General features: G+C 37.7%; 1 protein-coding gene across 2 annotated transcripts in view; it reads right to left on the bottom strand.

The window, feature by feature from the left end:
• LAMA2 (laminin subunit alpha 2) overlaps window positions 1–26,324 on the bottom strand; it is a 795,715-nt gene that overhangs the window by 18,906 nt on the left and 750,485 nt on the right. For both annotated transcript variants that reach the window (XM_072637652.1, XM_072637653.1), the window contains 5 exons: window positions 23,793–23,913; window positions 19,979–20,155; window positions 16,107–16,255; window positions 7,149–7,325; window positions 6,498–6,699 (listed from right to left, as the gene is read on the bottom strand). In XM_072637652.1, coding sequence (XP_072493753.1) covers window positions 6,498–6,699; window positions 7,149–7,325; window positions 16,107–16,255; window positions 19,979–20,155; window positions 23,793–23,913 — 826 coding nt within the window. The remainder of the gene's footprint in view (window positions 1–6,497; window positions 6,700–7,148; window positions 7,326–16,106; window positions 16,256–19,978; window positions 20,156–23,792; window positions 23,914–26,324) is intronic.

Here is a 26,324-nt window from a genome sequence, read left to right as displayed (position 1 = left end):
CTGCCTAGTATTTAATTAGTTAGCAAGCATTTGTCGGGAACATCTGGGGAGTAGAGTAACGAGCTAGATACAGGTTTTATTCTTCAAATCTGACTTGAACAAGATTATCTTTGGATTTGTCATTAGTATGGTTAAATGTTAAACGGGAAGGGAAAACCTACCATTTTCTCCTTCCTAGATTTCATAAACTTGCTAATTGATTTGCGAAAAAAAGTTACAGAAAGTAGTATGCTCATTTATAACATACTCCAATAAATAAATGAGCAAATGCCGAGATTTAGCATTTGGGTGTTTTTCACACTACTTCTAATATTTTAAAGAGTGATGACTCCCGGGTTGTTTAGTGGGGAATCAAAGTATGGTCAATTCACTGACCATGAGCTCTTGGGAATTAGAGACACAGCAAAGTCTTCTTTAGACAATTGGAACAGTTGACTGAATAAAATAGAACTTCTTGAGGTACTGAGTCTTTGTTCATTTTGCCTTTAAATAATCATCAGTGTCTAGACATATTTGCTTTTTGCTCAGGAAAATGCTGTACTAGGTTTTAAAACAGCAGCATCAATCCCGAAAGAGAAATAGCTTTCTGGGCCACCCAATACGATGATATTTTTAATATACCTAGTTCAACGTACTCTCCCAGCTTTCACATTTCAGCCTCTTGACTGAGGTTAAAAGTTCAACTTTGTGGGCATATAAACCCACTCAAGCAAAGCAAGTCATAAACAAACACTTGGTACAAATACAATGCATACTTCAAGAGGACTAGTTACCATTGGACAAAATGTTTCCCCACCATGAGAAATATCATAGGAGTTTGACAATCAGAGTACAGTATTGCCTCTGTGCTCAAGAATCAAGTGCCCTTCTGGGGGTATTTGACTATAATCAGGGAACTTTTAAACTGTATTTCTCAGAATCTTGGTCTTCTGACTGATAAGAATGGAGGTTTTATGAGAAAATATTGCTATTAGTGCTAGTATCCACTTAAAATATTAAATTTGAAGACATGAATGTTTCAAAAACAGTGTGAAGCAATCTTTTGTCAGTAGGAAAACAGGCTTAATTCCCTCCACGTTGTTTCAAACTTTCCCAATTCTCCTTTATCCCAGGGGTACTCTGTGTTGTATCACTAGGTCCCCCAGACTAGCCTTTGTGGGTTCTGCTCACAGATGGTTCTGTGGTTGGATCTGTCTGGGAAATAATGTTGGAATCCTCTGTATGGGGTAGGACCGTTTCTAGAGCTTGTTGAGCACGTGGGTATGCTTTGGCATAGAGTTGTCCTTAGAATGTGGTAAATACAAACAGCAATCCTGGTTTGTGTTTTGGGGGTGGCAGAAAAGGAGAGTGCAGGGAGGAGGTAGCTGCTGCAATGATTAGTAGAATCCAAGTGACTCAGAGAGGCACTTTCTAGGGAAAAAGAGTAGGTTTTAACCAGCTGGACTTCTGGCTTATATATGTATGTGTGTGTATATATATGTATATACATATATATACATATACATATATATATGGTTGTGTGTTTGTGTATACGTATATGTATATTTGTATGTGTATGTATATATGTAGTCCCCAACTTACAAATAGGTTGCGTTATATATGTTCCTAATTTAAGGCTATATCAGACACTACTATTCCGGATTTAGTTCCATCTCACAAGGAAGAACAGGTTGCTAATGTTTGTTGAATTTAATTCCCCATTTATGAGCCTGTTTTTTGTCCTGTAACATAATAGTGCCTAATTTTCAGGATTGTTGTGAGAATCAAGTGAGACAAAACCAACACACACATATACATATATACAAACATACACACACATATATAAATACATATACACACACATACACACACACATATATATTATACACACACACACACACACTCACAATAAAATGCTAGGGACGATGATGATGACAATACTAATGAAGACTGTCTATGTACAGAGAGTTACAATTGGAGGCATTGTGGTGCAATGGTTAGATAACCAGTATTACAGTCAGGAAGACCCAAATTTCATTCCTGTCTCTGACATGGCTGTGTGACCCTGTGCAAGTCACTCAACTTAAATTCTCAGTCCTCCAAGAGACTTTTCAAGATTTTAAGACACAAAGCATGTATCAACCTGCATTGGTATCTAGAGTTTCTTTATCAGGGACTTCTCCATATCAGTGAAATTACGGGTATGATTCACCGTAAAATATGTAGAGCACTGCTGATAGGACTAGGGGCAATAGCGAGTTTAAACAGTACAGTCTCTATGTTAATGAAATTTATTGGGTCTACTAGAGGATATTCAGTTGTGTACTAGTGAATGTTCAACAACCAGCTCTTAAAAATGCACTTATGATATACTTCTAAGTTTAATATTCCTTATTATCATTTTCTCCATCACTTCCTTAAGGCTAGACAGTCATCATAACAAAAAAGTCAATCCTGATTTGTAGTGTCTGCTGATTTCCAAGATGTAAATGCTTATGCTGAAAATTTCACAGTGAGTTCTTATGAGCTGGTAGGAGCTAGTTCCAGAACACCTCTGGATATGACAATATTTAATTCATTCCAGCAAACATTTATTGTGTCTCAGGTAGTATTCTAAGAGGGTACAAAGACACAAAAGACAGCAGTCCCTGCCCGGCACTCCCAAACAATATCTATAATACAAAATATGATACATGCTTAATAATAAGCCCAAAACTAATATGGTGACTATAGGAAATGGAGAGGAGGGAAGAGATAGAAGAGATACTGTGGAGCTGGAATTAATAGGACATGATAACTGATTAGATACGAGAGGTGAGGAAATGAGAAAAGTGATCAATAGGATTTCAAACTTGGAAGATTGGGTTAACGATGACATCATGTTGTCTTAGAGTGGGTAACAGTTAAGGGAAGGAAAGCTGGGCATAGTTATATATGTGCCCTAGCCTTTAGGAAAGCATCCTTTCAGAAGTTCAGAGAAATGGAAAACAGAATTCCATGTCTATTAATTCTACAGTGGATAGGATTAGACACTGGATCTCTGTGTTTATTGATGTAGAGGAATTTCAAGATGAAGAGTTCCCTACTTTTCCTCTGTTTATTATCTCCTATTTCTCTTGTCTATATCTTATTTGTATATAAAGACCATGTAGATTTTGCATGTTGTCTCCCCATTATATTATGAGCTCCTTGAGAGTGGTGACAGTTTTTTTTGCCTGTTTTGTATATATAACACTTACATAGTAGGTGCTTAAAAATGCTTATTATATAACCATCTGACAATATATATGGTTGGCAAGTTTTCTGCATCTGCAGAGTTGCCTAGAAGAGCACTAGGAGGTTAAATGCTTTGCTCAGAGTTACCTCTCTGTGTGAGAGTTAGGACATGAACCCAAGTCTTCCTGGGACTGACACCACTCTCTAACCATTATACCATGGCTGCCTCTAAGAGGGAAAATGGAAGGGAATATATATTTATATTATATCATATTTATATATTATATATTTATATTATACTGTCTACTATGTGCCAGGTACTATATTAAGAGCTCTTATACATATATATACATATATGTTTATTTAAAAAACATTATCTCAATTGAGAAACTTAGGCAAATCAAAGTTAAGTAACTTATTCAGGATCACAGAGTTAGTCTGAGGTTGGATTTGAACTCAGGTCTTCCTGATCTGAAGTTTGCTCTATTGGCCCAGTATTCTATCAACTGTGTCACCAGCTGCCTCTGAGAAAATAGAGGGATAGAAGACACCAAAATGTGCAATTCTGATTCTCTATCATTAGTAATCTCAAAGAAGAAAAGGGGATAACATTAATGATGTACCAGAAAAAGCACTCTTTTTGGAGTCAGAGAATCTAGGTTTAAACCTCAATGGCATTAAAGAACCATGACTGCTTATTAAACTAGGCCAAGTCACTTAATTCCTCAAAGCCTCAGCTTCCTCATATGAAAAATTGGACTAGATGCTTTCTAAGATTTCCTCCAGTTCTAAGTCCTATGACTGAAGTAAACCAATGGGACTACATACAGAATGCTCCAATGAACTCAGGTATGTACACAAAAAGCTATACAAAGAAAAGACTGAAGGAAGCACACATAATCGATGGCCAAAAAGAGAAAAAAAAAGACAGGAGAAGCTTAGAAAAAAATGTCCCAGTTAATAAAATGACTTTCTTGCTATGTTCAAAATAAGAAGATTAACAAGGAAAGGAGATATCTATATTAATATAGTTTCCCCTTTCCCAGGCTAGGACTAGGTAGTAGGGTTTTCTGATTGGACTTTCTATTGAATAGGGCAATTTTTCCACTATAGTATGGCACAGTGGGAAAAGAACTGGATTTGGAATCAAAGGGCTTGTGTTAAAATTCCAACTCTGCTATGACCCTGGACAAAGTACTACATCTCTCGGGGCCTCAATTATGTCATCTGTAAAATAAGGGGTTTAAATTAGATGGACTCCAAGGTCTTTTCTCACTCCAAATCCATACTTCAGTGATGACCTGGTATCATGCTAACGACTGCAGAGAGAAAACAGAATCACTGATTCTTACTTTCTTCCCCACCAGAATGGTTTTCCATCTGGAAGGAATGGGAAGAGAAGGGAAACAAATAAGCATTTATATAGTACCTACTATGTGCCAGGCACCGTGCTAAGCACTTTACAAATAATGAATATTAAAAGTGTAATAGGGCAACTATGTGGTGCAGTGGATAGAAAGCTGGACCTGGAGGCAGGAAGATTCATCTTTCTGAGTTCAAATCTGTCCTCAGAATTGACTAGTTGTGTGACCCTAGGCAAGACACTAAAGCCCATTTGCCTCAGGTCCTCCTCTGTAAAATGAGCTGGAGAAGGAAGTGGCAAAACCACTCCAGCATCTTTGCCAAGAAAACCCCAAATGGGATCAGGAAGAGTCAGACATGACTGAACAGCAATGACAACAAAACTATATCTGCCCTGTTGGAATGAGATTGTATCTCTAGGCCTAAAGAAATTACATCCTGGGGTAAAGGGAAGACTTCAGAGGTTCTCGAGGAACCGTTTACAGTGATTTTGAAAGCTCATGGCCAAGAGGATAGGCTCAAAAAATCATTTTAGGGAGGACATAATAGCTGTCTTTAAACTTCTGAAGGGCTGTCATGGTAGAAGAGGGATTAGATTTTAATGCTCCAAGGGCAGAATTAGAACAGATAGATGGAAGCCAGGGGTGACATTTACAGAAACCAGTGTATCCATGTATTTCTATGCACATTATGTCATCCCAATTGAGTGTAACCTTCTTCACCTGCGGGGCTGTGTTTTGTTTTGTTTTGTTTTCTTTTGTCTTGTCTTTATATATCTGTTGCCTAGCCCAGAGTCTTCCACAGAGCATGTGCTTTTAAAATGTTGATTGTTGAAATTGGATAAAAATGACTTTTTTTGTTTTTTCTCCAAATTTATTAATTTGTTTGATTTCAGTTTTCAACAATCATTTCCATAAGTTCCAAGTTTTCTTCCCCTCCTCCCCCTCTCTCCCCAATACAGCATACAGTCTTATATGGGTTCTACATATACATTTCTATTAAACACATTTTCACATTAGAGTTAAGACGAATGACAGAAAACATGAGAAAAATAAAACAAAACACAACAAAGGAGAAAATAGTCTGCTTCATTCTGTGTCTGACTCTAGTTCTTTCTCTGGATGTGGAAGGCATTTTGCATCATGAGTCCTTTGGGAATGTTTTAGGTCCTTGCATTGCTGTGAAGGGCTAAGTCTATCAGAACCAGCCCTCGCATACTGTGGCTGCTACTGTGTATCATGTTCTCCTGGTTCTGTTCAATTCATTCAGCATCCATTCATATAAGTCTTTCTAGGTTTTTCTAAAGTCTGCCTGTTTGCCAGAAAAATGACTATTTTTTTGGAGTTTCAAATCCTGTCTCAGATACTTAGTAGCCATGTGACCCTGGGCAAGTCACTTTAACCTTTCTCAGCCTCAGTTTCCTCAACTGTCAAATAGAGATAATAATAACACTTAGCTCCCAGGGTTGTTGTGAAGATCAGATGACACGTGTAAAGTGTTTTGCAAACCTTAAAATGCTATATGAATGGTAGCTATTACCATAATCATTATTGTCGTGCCTGTCATCGATGTTGTTTCAATAGGCAGCCTTTTAGATGTACCCTGTGAAACTTCAACTCCTATGGGTTGAGTTCATGGAATGAATGAATTGGAAGAAGAATAATTATGCCTATTTTAAATATTATTCCTATTTCAAAGGTTATTCCTACTTCAAGATGTCATAACCTGATGATCTGAGCTTTATTTAGGGGAAAAGAAACATTAGCCTGTGGAGTCTCAAAACACAATCTAGTTTGACTCACCTACATTTCTTGAGAAAGATGATTAGCCCAAAAAAGAAATACAGTTAAATAGTAGTATTTCAGAGGCACCTATTATTCCTCTCCAGTAATAATGTTATTATTTCCCATCTTGATGCTTGAATGAATATAAAGACTTACATGAGTGAGAACAGGTGTAGGTGGTGGAGAGGGGAATTTAGGAAAGGCTGGTGTGGGTTCTCTATCCTCTTCAAGGCCAGAATCAGGTGGGAAAACAATTTGTTCTGGAGTTACTTCAGCCTCTCCTTCACCAAGTTTGTGATCTATACAGCGACCAATGTCTGCATTTTTGAAGGACACTGGTTGAGCAAAGTCCATCGGGCTAAAGGGATACAAGAAAATGGCGTGATTTATACCTTAATTTCTTTGTCTTGCTCACTCACAGCAAATATTAGTCACTCTAGTTATTGCTTTGAAGTCCATCAATATAAATCTGAATTTGGATTCAATGTTTTTAACTTTCTCCTTATTTGTTTCCCAAAGTGTATTTGTGCCTAGAATCAAACTTATTTCTCCCATAAGAGGCTAAACTGAATGAATGAACAAATGAAAAAAAAACACTTATTGAACACTTACTAGGGGAAATTTATAAAATTTATATACATATGTATAATATAAAATACATAAAGATATTTATACAAATACAATCTATCACATATGTGCATATATTTCCCTCTTCTTTGATTTCACTAGTTGCATTGCAAGTGATCACAGTGCAATAGTTATAATAATCTTGGTGCAAATAATAAAAGAGAATGGAGGTTTACTTACATGGAGTTAATAACAAGATTCCATATACAGCCTTCAAAAGGAGGTATAGTTCTGAGTGGGGGAGGTTGAAATGAAGACTGAGAACCTCCTACAAAGAGTTTTTTAATGGTAATAGTCTGTTCCACTGTCAGGTTCTGCATATGTTTTCTGTCTTCGTCCACCTGGACAGTGAACGTGCTGATGAAATGTCAAAAATACAAATAAAAAATTCATGAGGTTTGGAAATTGACTGGTTATGACCATCACTTTGCTCCCACCCACTGCAGCCATGAATGAACTGAAATGGGATGATTAGGAGCATTAAGCAAATGTTATTGTCTCTCAGGATCTCCTTGTTTGCCTCCTTCATTAACTCTCTCTCTAAGAGCTCAACAAGGCCAGCCAGTGATGTTGCAGTAATATTATTCTCTGGTTGAGATGGCAGTTGTGGTCTGTAGCCTGATAACACTGTCATGGGGAGACCCTAGACTTCTCTACTGTGAAATAATGTCTAATCTTACAGGGCTCAGTGGATTTATAGCAGCATGGGGTCACATTTGGCTTTCCTCTTTATTTCTTGGTTTGTACTAGCTATTATCTTCTTGCTATGGAACAAGCAGCAACTCCAGAGTGCTTAGATTGCATGAATACACAACATAGCAGACATATACTGTGCATTTTACAATGGATTTCAGTTGTCATTTGTCTATGCCTGAGCAGAGACGGCAAGGAAGGAACATTACTGTTAATTTCCCATCTTCACTGACTTTCTGTAGTGGACACTCATTGACATCTTAAATGATTCCCACAAGATAAAAACACATTACAAATAGGGAGGTAATGCATTCATTTACCAACAGCATCAGCTCACATAAGAAAGGATTATAGAGGCAACAAAGAACTATATTACATGTTTTCCCCTTGTATGAGAAAGATAAGATGAAGACACAGGACCACTGCTGCCAAAAATTAAGGACAGACATGGAGGGTTTGTTATTGGGAGAGATTTAGGCAAATAATGAGGTTAATGAAAACTCTGCTTTATATGTGGGGCAAAAAAAAATATATGGGGGGGCTGGAAAACCTGGGTGGAATGTGGGCTTATTGTGTTTGGAGGAGGGAGATGGGAAAGAAATGTGGCATACTAGAAAAAACATTGCCTGTGAAGTCAGAGGATATAGGTTCATTTCTTATCTCTAACATTTTCTACCTGTGCCATTTGGGGCAAATCATTTAACTTCCCTGGTCCTTGGTTTCCTTATCTATAAAATGAGAAGGTTGGTTGAATTAGATGACCTCTGAGGTCACTTCCAGTATCTAGTTCTATAATGACTTTAATAAGGACAGCAATGAATTATGAGCTGAATTACTTTGGAGAGTGACTGAACAGCTTCTCCATCTGTGGGCAATGAGGCTAAGAGAGACAAAAATTTAAAGTATCTTAAGTATGGATAGATGTAGTTCTAATACATCTTGTTGAAAGGATGGCCAATACAAACATTTCATTGTTCAGTTATTTTTCAAAGTGGAAAAATGACGAAGTTGTGTGAAAACTATAGAAGAAAAAAGCACCATCTACCCATTTTCCATTGGACTATGAAATAAAGCCTATTGTTGCCAAAAACTGTCGGGTAGGGGTGGGGAACCTGCAGACACAAGACCACATGTAGCCCTCTAGGTCCTCTAGACCCTTTGACTGAATCTAAACTACACAGAACAACAGGACCTAGAAGGCTACATGTGGCCTCAAGGCCGCAGGTTCCTCATTTCTTCTGTAGGGTACGAAAATTATTGCCAACAGATTTTTTTCATTAATTCTAGGAAAATAGAGTCTTTTGCGTAACATGTGAATCATGATTAAGCAGTTTCTCCTTTTCTGGCTAAAAGCTTTTATTTTCAGTTGACCACCTCTAATGCCATAAGAAAATATTTATCAGAGCTGCACCATTAAGGATTAGTCAAGGAGAAATAAGTTTCCACCTCTTCCTCATAGGTCTACCATATAGTCCCAGCTGTATTTTGGTCAGACAGAGGAGAAAATGACCCTCTGACCCAAAAAATGCTTTTGTGAATCTCATCAAACCTTCCTAAGTATAGCAACTGAATTCAGTAAAGGTCTTGAAACCGGATTTTTGCTTGTTTTTTTGTTTTGAGGATGTTTGGGCTTGTTACTGGTTATCTTTTCTATTCTAACAGTGTTGGTCTTGAATTTCTACTTTAGCAATGTTGTACTGGAGGACTTTTAGATAAAATTCTATTCATTTGTACCTTAGCATTTATTTGTTCAGCCTAGAGGATGAACCCTGTAGATTGTACCAGGTTGGTTGGCTAGCATGAAAATAAAATGGTGTCATGAGGTGGGGATACCGAAGGGAACTGTGTTGAGCGAAGTCCATCAGGCTAAAGGCATACAAAAAAATGGCAAGATTTATACCTTAATTTCTTTCATAATACCCAGTGACCACAGTTCACAGAATGAGTATGTTTGGAGGACTTGAGGAAGAAATGCTCAGATTGCAAATCCCAAGTCATATTCTCCCCCTTTCTAAGTTCTAAAATAAGCAGAAAACTCCCAATCAAAGTTATAGTCCTGGTCTTTAACCCAATTCTGTGATCCCTGAGAAAACAATTGGAAAAAAGTCAACCCACTTAGTTGACCTACTTGTCTAAGTGGACATTTTCTGCTTGGAGTATTTAATGTGACTTGACACTACTTACTGCTGAAGTGGCCTGTCTAGAAGGGTAGGAGGGGCAAGTAGTAGCTTGTCTCTTCAATAATATGGTAGTCATAAGTACCTCAGGTCCTTTTGATATTTCTACATAGACAGCTTAGATCTGGAAGTGTATGGAAACAAACTATTGAGAGACATTGATCCTGAGAATTTTACTACTGACCCTGATTGGAGGGACCAGTGAAGATTTTTATCCAGCAGTCTTGCAAGAGCTTTTCCTGATTCTCCTTCATCCCAGATGCTAGCATTTCATTCATTAATACGATGTACTAATTTGTATAATTTTCTAGGCTTATTACAAACAATTACCCTTCAGACAGCTAAACCAACCTCCTTATTATTCCTCACTTGTGTAGCTTCATCTCCTATCTCTCTGCCTGTTCTCTATCATCAGAAATATACTCCTTCCTCACCTTTGCCTCTTAAAATCCCTAGGTTCATTTAAGATTCAGCTGAAGCATCACCTTGTACACCCCCTTGCCAGTTGCTAGTCCCTTTCCCCATTATCTTGTATGCCTTTTGTGTATCTTGTCTGTCTGTTTGTCATCTATCTCTATAACTATCATTTGTTGCGTCCCCTAAAAGAATGTAAACACTCTGAGAATAGGTAGATACCGTTTCACTTTTGTCTTTGCATCCCTGGCATCTAGCATAGTGCCTAGCACATAGTAGGCGCTTAATTATCATTGACATTATTATTGACTACTTGATTTCATTTCAAATAAAAAAGAAGCCACCTCTCATGTCCAAGATTTTTAAAAAAGAAGAAATAAAGATTAGCAGTTGCAGTTCACGAAGAATGAATCACGAAGTTCCTAAACCATATGTGATCTAAGGTAGAAGGCTTTGAGTAGAAGATGAAAGGGTAGGGATGAAGCATTCTGCTGAGTGTTAAAATAAAGCGAGATTGGTTTCTCATGAATTTTGTCCATATGGTCCGTGTATTTTGGATTGTACTAACATGATGCTGAAATTCATATTTTGTTGCACTGTCAGGAAACAGTTTCTTTTTTCTTCACTTGGGAGCAAACTTTCTAAATTATTCTTTATAGACATTATTCTTAAGTATCCTTTCCCAGATCCCAAGGGTAAGGTGTAGGCTAGGCGAAGTAATGATGGCACAAAAACAGAGGTTCTGAGAGTAAGACCCCAAGGATTCTGATTGCCGGGCAGCCGCAGGGCAGCCTGAAATACAGGTCTCTGAGTCTACAGTGGGGCCTCAGCATAGCACCTCCAAGTCCCCGGATACTCTTCTATGTACTGACCCTTTCTGAGAACCCCTTGCTGAAGACAAGCTATTGTCAACACTATCCTCAGTGCTAAAACAAAGTAGCCTACCCTGCCTTGGGAAAACAAATTGGAATGATGTAGCAGAGCCTACTGTACTGCAAGGAAGACTGTTCCTTCTCACCCCCAGTCATCTTTTTTTTTTTTTTTTCAGTTCATAGGAACATAAATTTAGAGCTGGAAATCATCTTGTCCAAGTCTCTCATTTTCCAGAGCAGGAAACTGAGGCCCAGGAAGGTGAGTGATTGCTAGAGTCACCTAGGTAGCAAATGACATAGCCAGGATCAGACCTGATATTCTTTTCTCAATGTACCACATTGCCTCTCTGTAGCTACAAAATTAAAGTGATTGTTAAAAAATATGTTACCACAAGAATATTTAAATTTTGACTTGAAGATTAATTAGTAAACACCAACTGTGGAAGGTCCTGGAGGAGGGAGACTTCCTTAGATAAGAGCAGCCCGGGGAGAAAAGTACAATACCCCCTCTCCCCCAATATTATTACACATTACTTTCCTCCATACATATTATTCCATATCTTTTATCATCCTAGTGCATTTGCACTGGGTGGCTCACATGCCTACATGTACTGCTTCCTCATCTTATTTCTCATGTGGAGCAGGTAGGTGTTAGAGTGGATGAAGTTCAGGACCTGGAATCAGGATGACCTGAATTCATTTCCAACCTCAGATACTTACTGACTGGGCAAATCACTTAACCTCTAGCTGCCTCAGTTTCCTTAATTATAAAATTGGAGTAATAATAGCACATACCTCCCAGGACTGTTGTGAAGATCAAATGAGATAATATTTGTAAAGTATTTAGTATAGTGCCTTAAATAATGTAGGTACTTAAGAAATTCTTCCTTCTTTCCTTCTTTTCTCCCTTCTTCCCTCCTCCTCTTCTTCTTTCTTCTCTCCATCTTGTCATCATAAATTACCTCTTTTCCCATTAGACTGTAAACCTCTAAAGAACAGGAACTCTTTCACTTTGTATACCCTAAACCTAGCATCTTGCCAGGAACATAGTAGGTGCTTGCTGATTTATTGCTTACTTGACTAGGTTTTAGAGTCAATGAGTTCTAGAACCCTATTTCTTTGTCATTTTTTCTGTGCCTAGGGTGTGTGTGTGGGGGGGGGGTTTGGGGAGGATGGAGAGGTAAGGGGCAGGAAGAGAGGGAGCCCTCAGAAAATATAATTAATTTATATATCACCCTGAGCACAACATTTGTAGGAGAGCATAGCAGAGACTGGCCTTCCTTCTCTTTAGAAGAAAATTTTGTTATTGTGTGTCCTTTCTTCCCTCTTCTCCTTCTCCACCCTGTCGCAAACTCCTTTGAAAGACATTTTGCTGAAGGTACTGCTACAGATTGGGAGATGGGGGGAGTGGAAGACAGAAAGGTAAGAGAACAAGGGAGAAGAGACAAGTGCTTTCTGCCTCTTCTCTTTGGAGCATGGAACAGTGAGCTCTATGGGGGGGTAGCTGAGCCTCCCCTAGGAAAGTGAGGCATCTCCTGCTCCAAGTTCAAGGGGTTCCTAGGGATACAGACTAGGTAACTTAAGTACAGTGGAGCCATTCCAAAGCCTTGATGTTCTTCTAATAGAGAGTTTTGAACAGAGGAAAGGGAACAAAAAATATGAGAGTGGAGAGGATAGATATCTTAATTCTCTAATAGTCACTAAAAAATAGATCCTCATATCTCTCTCACATATATAAAAAAAAAATTGAAAATGTCTGGTCAACTTGCTCTTAATTCTAATGCATGAACAGCCATTCTCAATTCTGTTCGTAGTCTAAGTAATGGAATGTTCATCCTTTTTTGATCTGCAAGTGTTTTTTGAGACAATATAGTAGAAAATGTGTTTTACTTTTAGCACCAAGTTCAGTAGCTATATACTGATGTGTCCACTACACTAGTAGATAATTATCTGTGAACAACAAAACTGTTTGTTTATATGGACAATTAACTGAGTGAAGAGCTTACAATGTACACTGTGCTTAATCTAATAAAAGCTGCATTGACAGTTTACAGCTGGGAGGTTAGATTCAATAAATCCTCTTCTTATAAAAACACCTATTCAGAGGACGCCATAGTGCAGGAACCTGGTTTTGGGGGATTCAATGCAGCCTGGGATTTTCAGTGATAACTTCTTAGAGAATCAAAGTGTGGCATAATGAATGAGAGGGAAAGACAGTGAGAGTGAGAGTGAGAGGGACGCAGAGAGACTGAGACAAAGAGACTGAGACAGAGAGAGACAGAGAGGAGAGACAGATAGAGACAGAGGCAGAGATATTGCCTCATTTTGTAGGAAAGGTCTATGTTTGAAGTCTTGTCTATGACACATAAAATCTGGGTGATCCTGGGTAAGTCACTTAACCTCCAAGGGCCCCAGGAGCCACTCTATATTGGTAGATGTAATTTCCTCATGAGGGGTTTCCTAACCAATGAAATTACAGGTCTGGACCAAAAAAAGGGAAAATTTTTAAAAATTTGATTACTAAAATATTTTGAGAACAGCAAGTTCCAACACTGTTTTTGTGCTTGTGGTCATTAGTTTTTTTTTTTTCTTTCTGTGAGCACTAGACTAAAATCAGACATAGGGCTTAAAAGTTCTTCAAAGAGACCTTTTTCAGCCTTCCAAAGCATTTTTGGTCAGCTAGGTGGCACAGTGGATAGCGTTCTGATCTCAGAATCAGGAAGACTCATCTTCCTGAGTTCAAATCTGGCCTTAGACGTGTCCTACTTGGGTGACCCTGGGTAGGTCACCTAACCCTTTTTGCCTCAGTTTCCTCATCTATAAAATGAGCTGGAGAAGGAGATGGCAAACTATTCCAGTATCTTTGCCAAGAAAACCCCAAATGGAGTGACAAAAAGTCAGACATAATGGAAAATGACTGAATAACAATAACCACAAAGCATTTCTGAAGATTTGGGCAGACTAACAAGCATTCATTAAACACCTCTGGTAGATTCCAGGGAATAAAAAAAAGGTGACATATTTAGGTCTAAGACTTGAAGAAACTGGAAGCAACATACCCAAATTTCTCTTTTACATATTTTTGTCTGAATCTTAGACTAGTTTAGTAGTTGGAAGAAACTGATAAGATTTAGAACTGAAGGATTTTAGAGATTAGTCCAATTTCTTCATCACACAGAGAGGAAAATTGAGGCCCAGAAAAAATTGTCCCCAGGTGACATAGGTAATAAATTCCAACCTAAATCTGATTTCCAAACCATGCTTTTTCCCCTTACATCATTATGTGTTCAGATAGCTCACGTGAAATTCTGACTACCCCTGAACCAGTGGTCATTTGGAATGATTAGCTAGTCCTTATAGAACAGGACATCTCTAATTGTATAAGAGAGTTAAACAAGGCAACCCATGCAATCTCAAATGTTCGCTTTACAAACACCTATTAGGAAAAACAAAACAAAATGCCCATGCCAATCTGTAAAGGATAAACAAAGATAAATAAGACACAGTCTATTCTCCTGAGGAATTTCTCTTGTCTTGCCTCTTTTTCTAGCTCATGTGGTTCTTTGTCTGAAATGTTTTCTCCTCTTCCTGCTTTCTTCCATTTTCAGTTGCTTTAATTCCTATTCTTTCTGCAAGCTCAGCTCACTTGTCACTTGGGCTATGAAGCCATGCCTTAGCTCTCCCCTTCTCTTCCTCCCTGTAGAAGAGAGCTTTCCCTTCTATAAACTTCCCAAGAAATTTGATTTGCTCATCATTTACCTTGTATTATAGTTATTCATATACATGCCATGTCACCCCATTAGACTGGAAACTTGAGGGCAATGACTTTGTATTCTCCACATTATCTAGGAAATTCAATAATATATGCTGAATGAATGAGATGTGCTACAGGTTAGCCTTTGCTGACTTGCCCAGTTCCTATGCATTGATGCTGTTAAGTGTCTAAGTCTATTCTTTGCATTCTTGATTACAACAAATTTGACTTCCAGTTTCTTTCTCAGCATTCAATCTAACCAGGAAATTGCCAATATGCTAGAGTGAGGTTGCCTACTTTGCAATATGACTTTAAGAAAGTCACCCCAAGTCTTTAATTTTGTTTTTATTTACCTGATAAATATGCAGGCTAGCCTGATTTTTTTCCCTTTGGGCTATCAAAAAGAACACAAAGAAATGATACAGATGCTTTTTCTAACAGGATAAAAGTGAACTATGGAAATCTTTTGAGGAAATGAATAATGGGAATATCCAAGGCTCACTGGCTCATCCATAGGTCAGGAAGACAGCTTTCTTGGGTTGGCAAGAAAGGAGTCATTTATTAATTTATATTAGGTAAAAGAGAGAATGATTTTGTTTTGTTTTGTTTCCTCAAGCCTGCTCACCTTCAACCAAGTCCTTCCTTACTTGAAGCAAGTATTATATTCAGTGTGCTTTCCTGCTTCTCATACAGCAAATAATAAATTTAGTAGCAAAGCTACTAAGTACCTAAGATAGATGAGAATCAATGGACAACTATTTAGTGATTTTTTTTTTTTACTGGACTTCTAATTTCACTGGAAAAGGGAACTCCAAGTGAGGCAACTGCTTCTCCCAAGGTCTGTACCCACTCTCCAATTTTTAATTTTAAAGAGGTGCCTGGGGACACTGAGGCTTTATGAGACTTGCCCAGGATCACAAAGAAGAATGTGGCAGAGACAGGTCTTCAGCCTAGTCCTTTGTGACTCTGAAGCCAGTACTATTCAGGGTGCTTTCCTGCCTTTCATGTAGCAAGTAACACATTTAGTAGCAAAGTCCTAAATGTCTAAAGTAGATGATAATCTATTAACAATTTTATGTCTCTAAAGTATAAAAGTTCTAAAAGAGGTAAAATCAAGTTGCTAAAAGCTCAATAAAAGCAGCTAAACACGTATACTTTTAAGCAGTCTACTGTTAAGGAAGAAGCTTCATTTGACTCTGTCCTTGGATTGCAGTTAAAAACATGTTACCCTCTTGCTCTTTCCACATGAACGGAATGTTCTCTCCCATCATGAAATGGGATTAGCTCTGGCTTGACCACAATCTTCCGCATGGTCCTTACTCCGGTGGAGAGATGCACTTCCAGGCGGCCTTTGTTCAGGAATATAGCATAGTAGGCCTGTAGTGGTTGGATGGATGGCTGTTAGTTGAGATCATATGCAGTCAGAAGTAGTACTTAGTCACAGATGTGTGCGGAGAGGTCTACACATGCCACTGTTCTGGGATCCTATCTCTGAGAGAAGACAGCCAAATGGCTCCTTTCCCTTAATACCATGGCAGACTTCCAAACAAAGGCAGGCATTCGACTCACACACCTACCATTTTACCTGCTACATAAAGCCAGAAGGCAGGAGTGGTGTGAAAAGCAGTATAATGGTCAAGATTCAGAGCACTGATGTGCTAACAGTAATAATAATATATATAATAATAAGGTATAATAATGATGTGAGAATGATGTATTAATTATAACACATAGTATAATTATAAGGCAATAGTGATGTAATAGTAACCTATTCATAGTAATACATAATATAATGTAACACATATGTAATAACAATAGTTAACAGTTGTATATTCCTTTAAGGTTCACAAAACGCTTTACATGTGTCATCTCATTTGATCTTCACAAGAGTCCTATGAAGTTGGCGTTATTATTTTCCCTATTTCACAGATGAGGAAACTGAGGTTGAAAGAGATTACATGCACACAGCTCTTAACTGTCTAAGGCAGTATGTGAGCTCAGAGCTCTCTGATTCCAAGTCTAACACTTAATCCACTGTGCCACTTAGCTACCATGTTGAAGGCAATGGCTGTCTCTGAGAGAGGAAAGGTCATAGGACTACAGATCTGTAACTGGAAAGGACCTCAGAGCTGTATAGCTCAATATTCTCATTTTACAAATGATGACAATGCAGCCATATAGGTGAAGTGACTAGCTGGAGGTCATGCATTAGAATCCAGAGCTGAGATTGGAAGCTTTGAGACATTTCACTCCAAATCTGATGGTCCTTCTACTGTATAATCCTTCTGGTACATGCACTAGGTCAGTGAATACCTTCTGGCTCTTAATAAAGCTGACAAGAACCTAAAGTGTAAATAAAAGTCTCGGTTCTCATATCCACATGTAGAAGTAATGTTATAAAATTGATGGGATAAAGGCTCCAGCTGGTTTTTAAAGATTTAGTCAGGCTCTCAAGCTCATGGCATTTTGAGCAGTTTAAACTGAAGGTATGTTATGCTAGCTGGTTGAATAGATTGTTATCACAAATGTGTAACTTTTTATTCCATAGTCAGAAGGGAGGAAAACAATTTTTCTTCCAAAAAATGTGCCTGCTTTCTTCTTGCCATGGTTACTATAGCAACCAGGATGGTTTTGGTATCTGGTTACAGACCCCAGGGAGTTTGGATACAGTTATGTTTCCTAAAGCTAATGTCAGGTATCACTCCGTTACTCATGGAGCATGTGTGTTAGACTGTACAATGTTCCCTTGGTTCCCTAAAAATTCTCCTCAGCATTGAGGAATTGGAATCATATATTCACAATAGCCCCAATGATTTCCTCTCTAGCTCAGTAGGAAATAGCTGTGTTGAACACAGAATATTCTGAAGATTTGGGCTTCTGCTCATGGCTTATGAAGAAAGGGCTAACCGTGTCATAGTCATTTAAGAAATGTTTTGTCTGATTGATTAAAAAAAATAACAAAATTCTTCTAAACCCTGCTTATCTCAAGTCAACAAATTCTGCCAAGTAACTGAACATGCTCAAGGCCCAAATCTATCTTTATGAAATTTGCTGGCAATGTCATTGTTGAATGTGATGGACAAGAATGTATATTTTGAAAATAGGCCAATTTGAAAAGCACAGATCCTGTGACTAACAGAAATTGACTATTATAAACTCACTTTTTCACTCCTAAGAGCAGTATTTTTGGATGACTGTTCTAGGAGGGCGCTCTATTTTTAAAATGTAGAAATAATTGGATCACTCTAAAGTTAGTTCTAATTTTCTAGTGGGCTATAGTAGATTGCTTATGGGACATTTTTAATAAGAGGGAAAAATCTATTTTCTAAGCACAGTCTAAGTGTTGTTGATTTGAATTGATTTGGTTGGCACTGAGTAATAGAAATTTGGAGCTGGCACGCAGAGAAATCATCTATTTATGATAAAAATTATTATCTTATTATGGAAGCCCATTCTAGAAAGCTGTTTACAGTCTCTAAATATTACTTCATTGATGGATAATGTTATTATTGTTATTGTTACTGAGAAACAGCTTGTCATAATGGATAGAGTTCGGACCTCTGAGTCAGGATGACCTGTTTCAGGAACTGCTTCCGAGGCATACTGTGGCTGTAGGAGCCTCAAGGTAAGTCACTTTACTTCTCCAGGTCCCCAGACATTCTGGAGTATAGGTTGCTGATATATATTGGCAGAGGGGGTTTTCTCATTGGAAGTTTCCTATACTGATAAAGTCACAATTTCAGTACAAATTTTTTTTAAAATTCCAATGCAATAATGAAAACTAATTCTCTATGCTGCATTGCTATTCAAGCATAGACTTATCATGGGAGATAAAATATTTATGAATCAAGGAGGGAAGTATTGCCTTGGTGCTGATTTAGCGTGAGATCTCCTAACCTTGAATAGAAGTTGGATTGCCCAAGGTCAAGCCCATAGACCAGAAATTTGGAAATGATGTAGGTGGTTTATTGTATCGGAAGCTCTTCATAGACTTGCCAAATTTCCCTTAATAATGAGGCAACATTTCCCTTGGCTTTAGATTCCACAGTAATTTAATTTCCATGTCAAGTCTTCCCTCCATCACCAGAGTTAGTTTTGCATTTGGGTCAGAAAGAATAGTGGGAATAGGATTACAATTATCCCTTCCACTTGGGGTAGGTTTTGGGGGGGTGGTCTTAGGGATTGTGCTGCGCCCCCCTCCAATCTGAAAATCTGCATAAAACTTGTTGGCCTTCTTTTTGTACCAGGGAAGTTTGAATTATTATGGTATTAAAAGATAAAATATATTGACATTATACAATATTGTACATATATTTTATACATTTCTGAGTTTCTAAACTTCCTTTTGTGTGTCATCTGCCAGCCTTGGAGTGTCATCTGCAACTTCTGCAAATCTCCCCCCAAATTCCCATTTAATTTCTTATGCTGACCTGTGATATACAAAAACTGTGATGGGGAAAGTCATGATGTGGAAGGGAAAATTTCCTGGTAGTAGACTACATATTTTTCTGGGCACGCACAACTTATATGTATATTTTGGTATAAAGAAAACAAATTCCTGTTTCTTGCTTCTTGATAAGCTAACTCAAAAAAATTATAATGGAGATTTTTATGTAAATGAGAAATGAAATTATTCATGAACAGAGGTAGGTATGAATATTGGCAAATACAGTTTAGTTGACACAGTGGACCTGGAGTTACGAAGATTTGAGTTCAATTCTAGCCTCAGACACTTACTAGCTATGGGACTTAATTTCCTCATCTGTAAAATAGGAAATAATAATAGCACCTCCCTCCCTCCCAGACTTGCTGTTAGAATCAAGTGAGATAATATTTGTAAAGCACTTTGCAAACCTTGAAGCACTATATAAATCCTAGCTATTATTATGATTATGAATAAACTAGCATGGTTTCAGGTAAGAAGTGAAACTGGTGTTGCTACCAACTACCAAAAAAAAAGTTGTCAAGCTTTTCTTCTTTAGCAGGAGTAAAAATAAAATGATAACAAGCCATAAACTCCAAATGCCTTGCCCATATATTCACTAAAGAGATACCCAAGAACGTGCGGGCACAAACACTATTTGCTCTATCTCTTCGTACCTGTCCAGTCTGTCTGCGTTTTCTCCTTGGTGAGTTATTAGCTCCACCACTTCCTAGAAGAATGATCCCAGACTCATTTTTGGTGCTGAAGGAAAGGTTGATTTCCGTGCCAACATCCAGGGGTACTGGTGGAAGCTCTACAAATCCGGGCTTGGGAAAACTAACAATGTAAACATTCTGTGTAGAGAAAGAGGGAAATAACTGTTAGAAATGAGAATACAAATGAATTCTCCTGTCCAGTCTCACCTCACTTTCAGATCCACTAAAAAAAAACCAAAAAGGACAGTTATTAAGTACCTACTATGTGCTAAGTTCTGGACAAGCAGACACATCAATCATTTAACAACCATTTATTAAACCCTTACTGTGTGCCAGGTTTTGTGCTAAGTGGAAGCGATTTAAGGACAAAAGTGAAACCATTCCTTCCCTCAAGGAGATTATGTCCTAAGGTGAGAGATGACATGCACACATATTGGTATATATATATATATACATATATATGACACATACAACATAGATACATATAGTGTAACCTAAGAGGGCAAAGCATAAGCAACTTAATGTTATGAAGAAATATAAGTATCATAGAAAGCAAGTGAACAAATGAATACTTGAATAATATTAAAATTTTTTTTTCAGATTTAACTTTGACCCAAATGGCCAGCTTTAAGATTAGATCAGAGTTGTGAACTGTGAACTTTTATTCCATAGCTTTTCTATCAAATAATAAAAGATGAATATTGCTTTGTATCCCATTTTGAGATTTCAGGGTTTGTTACATCTGACTTGAAAAAACTGAAAATTAATCATTCTCCTTCATTTCATCAACTGATTATTAATGTTTTACTGATGAACCAAACATAAATAAAGCATAAATATGGATGGCCTGTTTACCATTACTGGACTGCTACTGCAATCAAGACTGGCAGGTATTATTAACATATGATGTACACTTTGTCACAAGCTAATAAATCAATCACTGTTATGTGATTTAATAAATTACCAAGGCCAGTTTGATCCTTTCTGGAAATTAAAAAAAAAGAAGTTAGCTATGCTAACTGATCAGCTGTCAAAATCTCTAGCTTTTCTGGCCATAAAAGAAAGAGCCTTTTAGGAGGCAGACTATCCTTATAATATTTCTGGTTTAGCAAAGGCATTTAAATGACCAGTATTAGTAGAAGGCATAATCTCCTGAGCTTTCTATTGCAATTTTCAAATCAAGGAACTTGGGATAGTTCAGATAAAACTACTGTATGGTCAATTGTTCCTTTTTCAACATTTATCCACACTGAATCTCCGCTTCATCCGCCAGTTGCAAAATAATTCCTGTTTACTAAAAAGTGACTGTACAGAATGATCATTTCAAGCACACAGGCTATTCATTTTATAGCCAATTTTTCATCCCTATGTATCTCTTCTGAATGTGAATGAGAGCTGGGCTTTGGAAGATTAAAGTTCTTAGTAAAACTTTCTTCTAGGAACTCAGGGCCATTTCTTTAAGATTAAATTCCATCTCTATTTCCCTTTTTCTTATCCCCAGGCTTCCCAGGGTGCATCTAGAATCACTGTGGCAGAGCTGGTCCCACTCTATGATTTGGTGTTCCAATTTGCAGCTCTAAATCAATTCAGTGGTATGAACAGTAGAAGCCCTGAGGTACCAGTAAGAGTCTGAGAGACAGAATTTTAAGAGCCAAAGGTGGCTTGGCTCTTAAAATATAGTATCAACTGTACTTGTGGAAGTCTTTGTTTAATATTGAAATTGTATAGTCAGATTGATAGATGCGACTTGATTTTCCCCCTTAACTTCTCTGAGTTCTAATTTGGTACATAAAGGAGTTGTGTCAGTCCAATATTCATTTTGAAATCTATGCTGACCTGAGCAGCTTTTAGCACATCTTGTTTGAGAGGAGGATAGATATCTCTCAGCGGGAAGAGATGTGCTGGAGGCTTGGCAGAAGAGCCAGAGATGGCAGATAAGGAGAGACAATGGCAAAACCCTTGAGACCCAGAAATGGCTTCTTGGGATTGGCAGTGGTACAATGGACAAAGAATTCCTAAAGTGGGGAGCCATGTGACCCCAGAGATTGTAGCAGTTAGAAGAAATGGTGTTGTAGCCACAACTTCTGTACATGTTTTCCAGAAAGAAGAGGAACAAACATTCTTGGTTGAAGGAAGTTGAATGAATTATAATTTCATTTCAGTGTGTCTAAAAGTCTTTTATTTAGACTTAAATCATTTTAAAGAAAATGAATGACTTTGGAGTTTCCATGATGTTCTTAGTAATTGATAAAGTTGGCTATTATTTACACTCACTCTTTCAAAGAACAGGGGTGTTTTTCACTCTCATATGTGCAAACTTCTGTTCTGATGATAACATTACTACTTTTGAACAGCCACGTACAAGACAGTCAAGTGGTACCATGTGGTGGGAAGGGACTGGTTCCTTTAATTTTCTCTATGGTTTTCAGGAAGAGCTGAGTAGATATGTTATGGACAGAGTAATACTGGAGAATCTCAGTTCAAGGGGGTTCCTTCAAGCCTTTGATGTTTCTTCACAGAATCCCAGAGTTGACAGGGACCCTAGAGGTCTTTAGTATGCTATATTGGTAAGGAACTGCTTCCTTTCCTCAAACTCAAATCTGCCTTTCTTCTTCTCCTACCCACTGTACCTAATTCTAGGACTAAGAGGAATAGGTTTAATCTCTCTTTTTCATGACAGTTAAATATATGAGGATGTTAAGCTTCAGGAACAAAGTGATGTTTCTTTGTGCTGCGCTTGGAGTGAGGAAGATTCATCTCCATGAGTTCAAATCTGGCCTCAGATACTAACTAACTGTGTGACCCTGGGCAAGTCATTTCACCCTGTTTTGCCTCAGTTTCCTCATTTATAAAATGAGCTAGAGAAGGCAATGAATGGGAAACCACTTTTGTATCTCTGCCAAGAAAACATCAAATAGGGTCACAAAGAGTCAGACATGACTGGAAAACGACTGACTGAATCCCAAATTTCTAGAACTAATTGCCATATGGCACGTTTTCTAGTCTCTTCCTCATTCTGGTTATCTGCCTTTGAATCTAACAATGTGCTTCCCAAAAGGAGGGGCCCAAACTGAACAAAATACTTCACATGTGTTCTGACAAAGGCAAAGATACTGGTCTGGGCTGCTATGCCTCTTGCCTTTTTGACTGCCTTGTCATATTTTAAATGGATAATGAATTAAGCTAGTTCTTTACTAAAGTAGCTTGATGTTTTCACACTTTTCTCTAGACATGCTACCATCACCATCCTATAATTGTGCAGTTGCTTTTTGGAATCCAAGTCTAGGACTTTTCCTTTATTCCAATATAATTTTATCTTTATAGATTGATTAATAGATTTAGCCCATTTTAGCCCATAACTTGTCAACATATTTTAGAGGATCCAGATTCTGCCACCCAGTGAAAGAAAGTATAAAATTAGATTTTTCCTTAATACCAACACTAACAAATTGTGGGATGCAAAGATCTAGGTTTGGAGTTTCCCTGCCTTAAGATAGCTTTGATTTATATGAAAGAGATCCTGGATCCAAGCTATAGACAAACTGCTGAACATGGATAATTATTTGGTGAATCATTATTTTATCAACTTATTTTGGCAATGGAAATTCATGAAGCAAAAAAAGCCACTTTACAGTTCATGTATAGCAATATTATGGCCTATGGGATGTGGAGAAAGAATCTATCTGAAGGCATTTATTCAGACAGTAGAATATCTTATCCAGGTGGTTAAAAATACATATGAGTCCATCTTGGAGGTAAACACAAACAAACCAACCTCAAGCGAACATCCTTTGGTTACACCAACATAATCGGGACTACTGAGTATATTATATGGTGTTCGTGAAATTTCAATATCCTTAAGGCATCCAGCGTATTTCTTCAAGTTGACTTCAGGCCTTTCAAAATAAAATAAAAACAATAGGAATGTCAGTTTGGCAGCTAATAGAATGATTCCTGTGGTTACACAGCAAGAGATATGAAGCAAAAAGCACAGCTGCTGACATACATATGCATACATGTACACACATGAACACAGCACATTTTGTTTTTCAGAATCTACTCAATTTATCAAGTAAATATCAAGGTAATCATCCAACCAGAAAAGTCTCTGAACAAATTTCTCTTTGCACTGGCACTTGCACATAGTATTTAAATGGAACACATGACCACCAATCAGGCATGCTCTAAGGTCCTACCCTGTGCTCAGTTCTTTGCTATGAAGCAAGTAGTTTTATTTTCCCCTCTAAGCAACATACAACTTTGAAGACTGAATAAACCCATTGATAAGGAAAAAACTCCTGTAAGGAAATATTTGCTAAAAGATTCAAAGTCTTTTGATTCTGGTACCTTCAATTAAAAATGAAATATTTTTCTTTTTAATATCTCTTTTTTTTTCTAATCAAAGGATAGAATAAAATTAGATCTCTTTTTAAAGCTCCCAATTCTAACAAAAGCCAGTACATTTATTCATCCTTGATAACGTTTTTTGAAAAGATTCAACGCTAAGGTCCTTAGTCTAGATTAAAGCAATAACACATGCCAAGAAGAAATGACACTTCATATTTTCACTCATAAGATTGGGAAAAAAGGATTTATTATGTTATACATAAAGTCTTTCCTTTCCTTCCTCCCTTTCCTTTTCTACCTTCCTTCCTCCCTCCCTTCTCCCTCCCTCTCTTCTTTCCTTCCTTCTTTCCCTCCTTCCTTCCTTCCCTCCTTCCTTCCTTCCTTTCCTCCTTCCTTCCTTCATCCCCCCCTCCCTCCCTCCCTTCCTTCTTTTCTTCCTTTTCTTCCTTCCTTCCTTCCTTCCTTCCTTCCTTCCTTCCTTCCTTCCTTCCTTCCTTCCTTCCTTCCTTCCTTCCTTCCTTCCTTCCTTCCTTCCTTCCTTCCTTCCTCTTGTTCCTCACTTCTTTAAATGTAGCAATTTTATCCATTTACTTTGAGGTTAGTAAGTCACTGCTGTGCCCTGAAGTTGCTTCAGCATATCTCTGCTGTATATAAAGCCAAGAGGCACACTTAATGTATATTTATGAGCTACTCATTAGCATTTGCAAGAACTATCCAACCAATATTAACAAATGATTCTACATAAGATTATAGTTAATGTAATTCTACTTGTTACCAAATAGCTAACTAGCTAGCTAATACATATCCAATGGAAGCATTTAGAGAATCAAAGAAACAAAGAGCTGGAAGAAACCCTTAGAGATTGGTGGGCTCACTTTCCTTTCTCACTTTATTGATGGGAAAACTGAGGCCCACAAAGGATGTGACTTGTGTTGGGTGACATAAAGGCACAACTGGAATTAAAGCTCGTATCTCCTAACTCCAGTTCAATGCTTCTTCTATTACACATATGGCCAAAAAGAGATGTAGATCTACTGTGATCCAGTGAATAAAGCACCCCAGGACATGAATGACTGGGGGAACAAATCAGATGCTGGCAGACTTTTATCTGGTGCCAGATTCTTGTTACAGCCTCAGTCTCTCTCCCTGGATATGCTTGGTTATTTCTGATAATGTTTTCCTGATCTTAAGATCCTTTCTATTAACTCACTGAGTTCTCTAGGAAGGAAACACTTAATTTTCTGGTGATTATTTCTTTTCTGTAGAGCCCTTAAAATAACTCGCATAGTTTTTGGAACCCAAAGAAGCTCATGTATCTCCTTGGCTGTATGCATTCACTTCCATAGTGAGAAAGAGAGATTGACTCATCAAGGTCGTAGAACCCCTGTGTACTAATTAACCCTCTTTTCATTGATTCTTTTATGGAAATGTAAATAACAGTTTAAAAACATAATCATTCAGCTGACTTCATAAGGTGGAAATCATAGAAGATAAGTTCTTACATAATGATGGGCGGAAAGAGAGAAGGAAATCTTGTTTCCTGTATATCACTCATAAAGATAAAGCTCCAATTTTTACTCTACTCTACTCAAGGATGTCATTCAAGGACACAATTACAAAGCAACACAAGTTCATCCCAGAACATTTTCATTAGCATATGTTTCTAGTGAAAACCTTTTGCATTTCAGCAAGCACAGCACCCTCTAGCAATTTAACCAGTTGTCACATACATGAAAAAACACCTGGTTCACTCAAATTGCCTGTCTTTCTTTCTATTGTACTTTAATTTTTGGATCCCAGTTCCTTTTAATATTTCTCTAGATGAATATATTCCTCATAGAGAATCTGATTCTCTATCTCTTGCCCAGAAATTTGGCAGTCAGTTTACTGAAACTGGGCCCAAAATGCTGGATTTTATTCCTAACAATAGTGATTCAGACTGTCAGATCTCTTTGGGTTT

Source organism: Notamacropus eugenii, chromosome 2, assembly GCF_028372415.1.
Source record: "Notamacropus eugenii isolate mMacEug1 chromosome 2, mMacEug1.pri_v2, whole genome shotgun sequence".
In the NCBI taxonomy this organism is placed as follows: domain Eukaryota; kingdom Metazoa; phylum Chordata; class Mammalia; order Diprotodontia; family Macropodidae; genus Notamacropus; species Notamacropus eugenii.
This window is presented reverse-complemented; position numbering and strand designations above follow the sequence as displayed.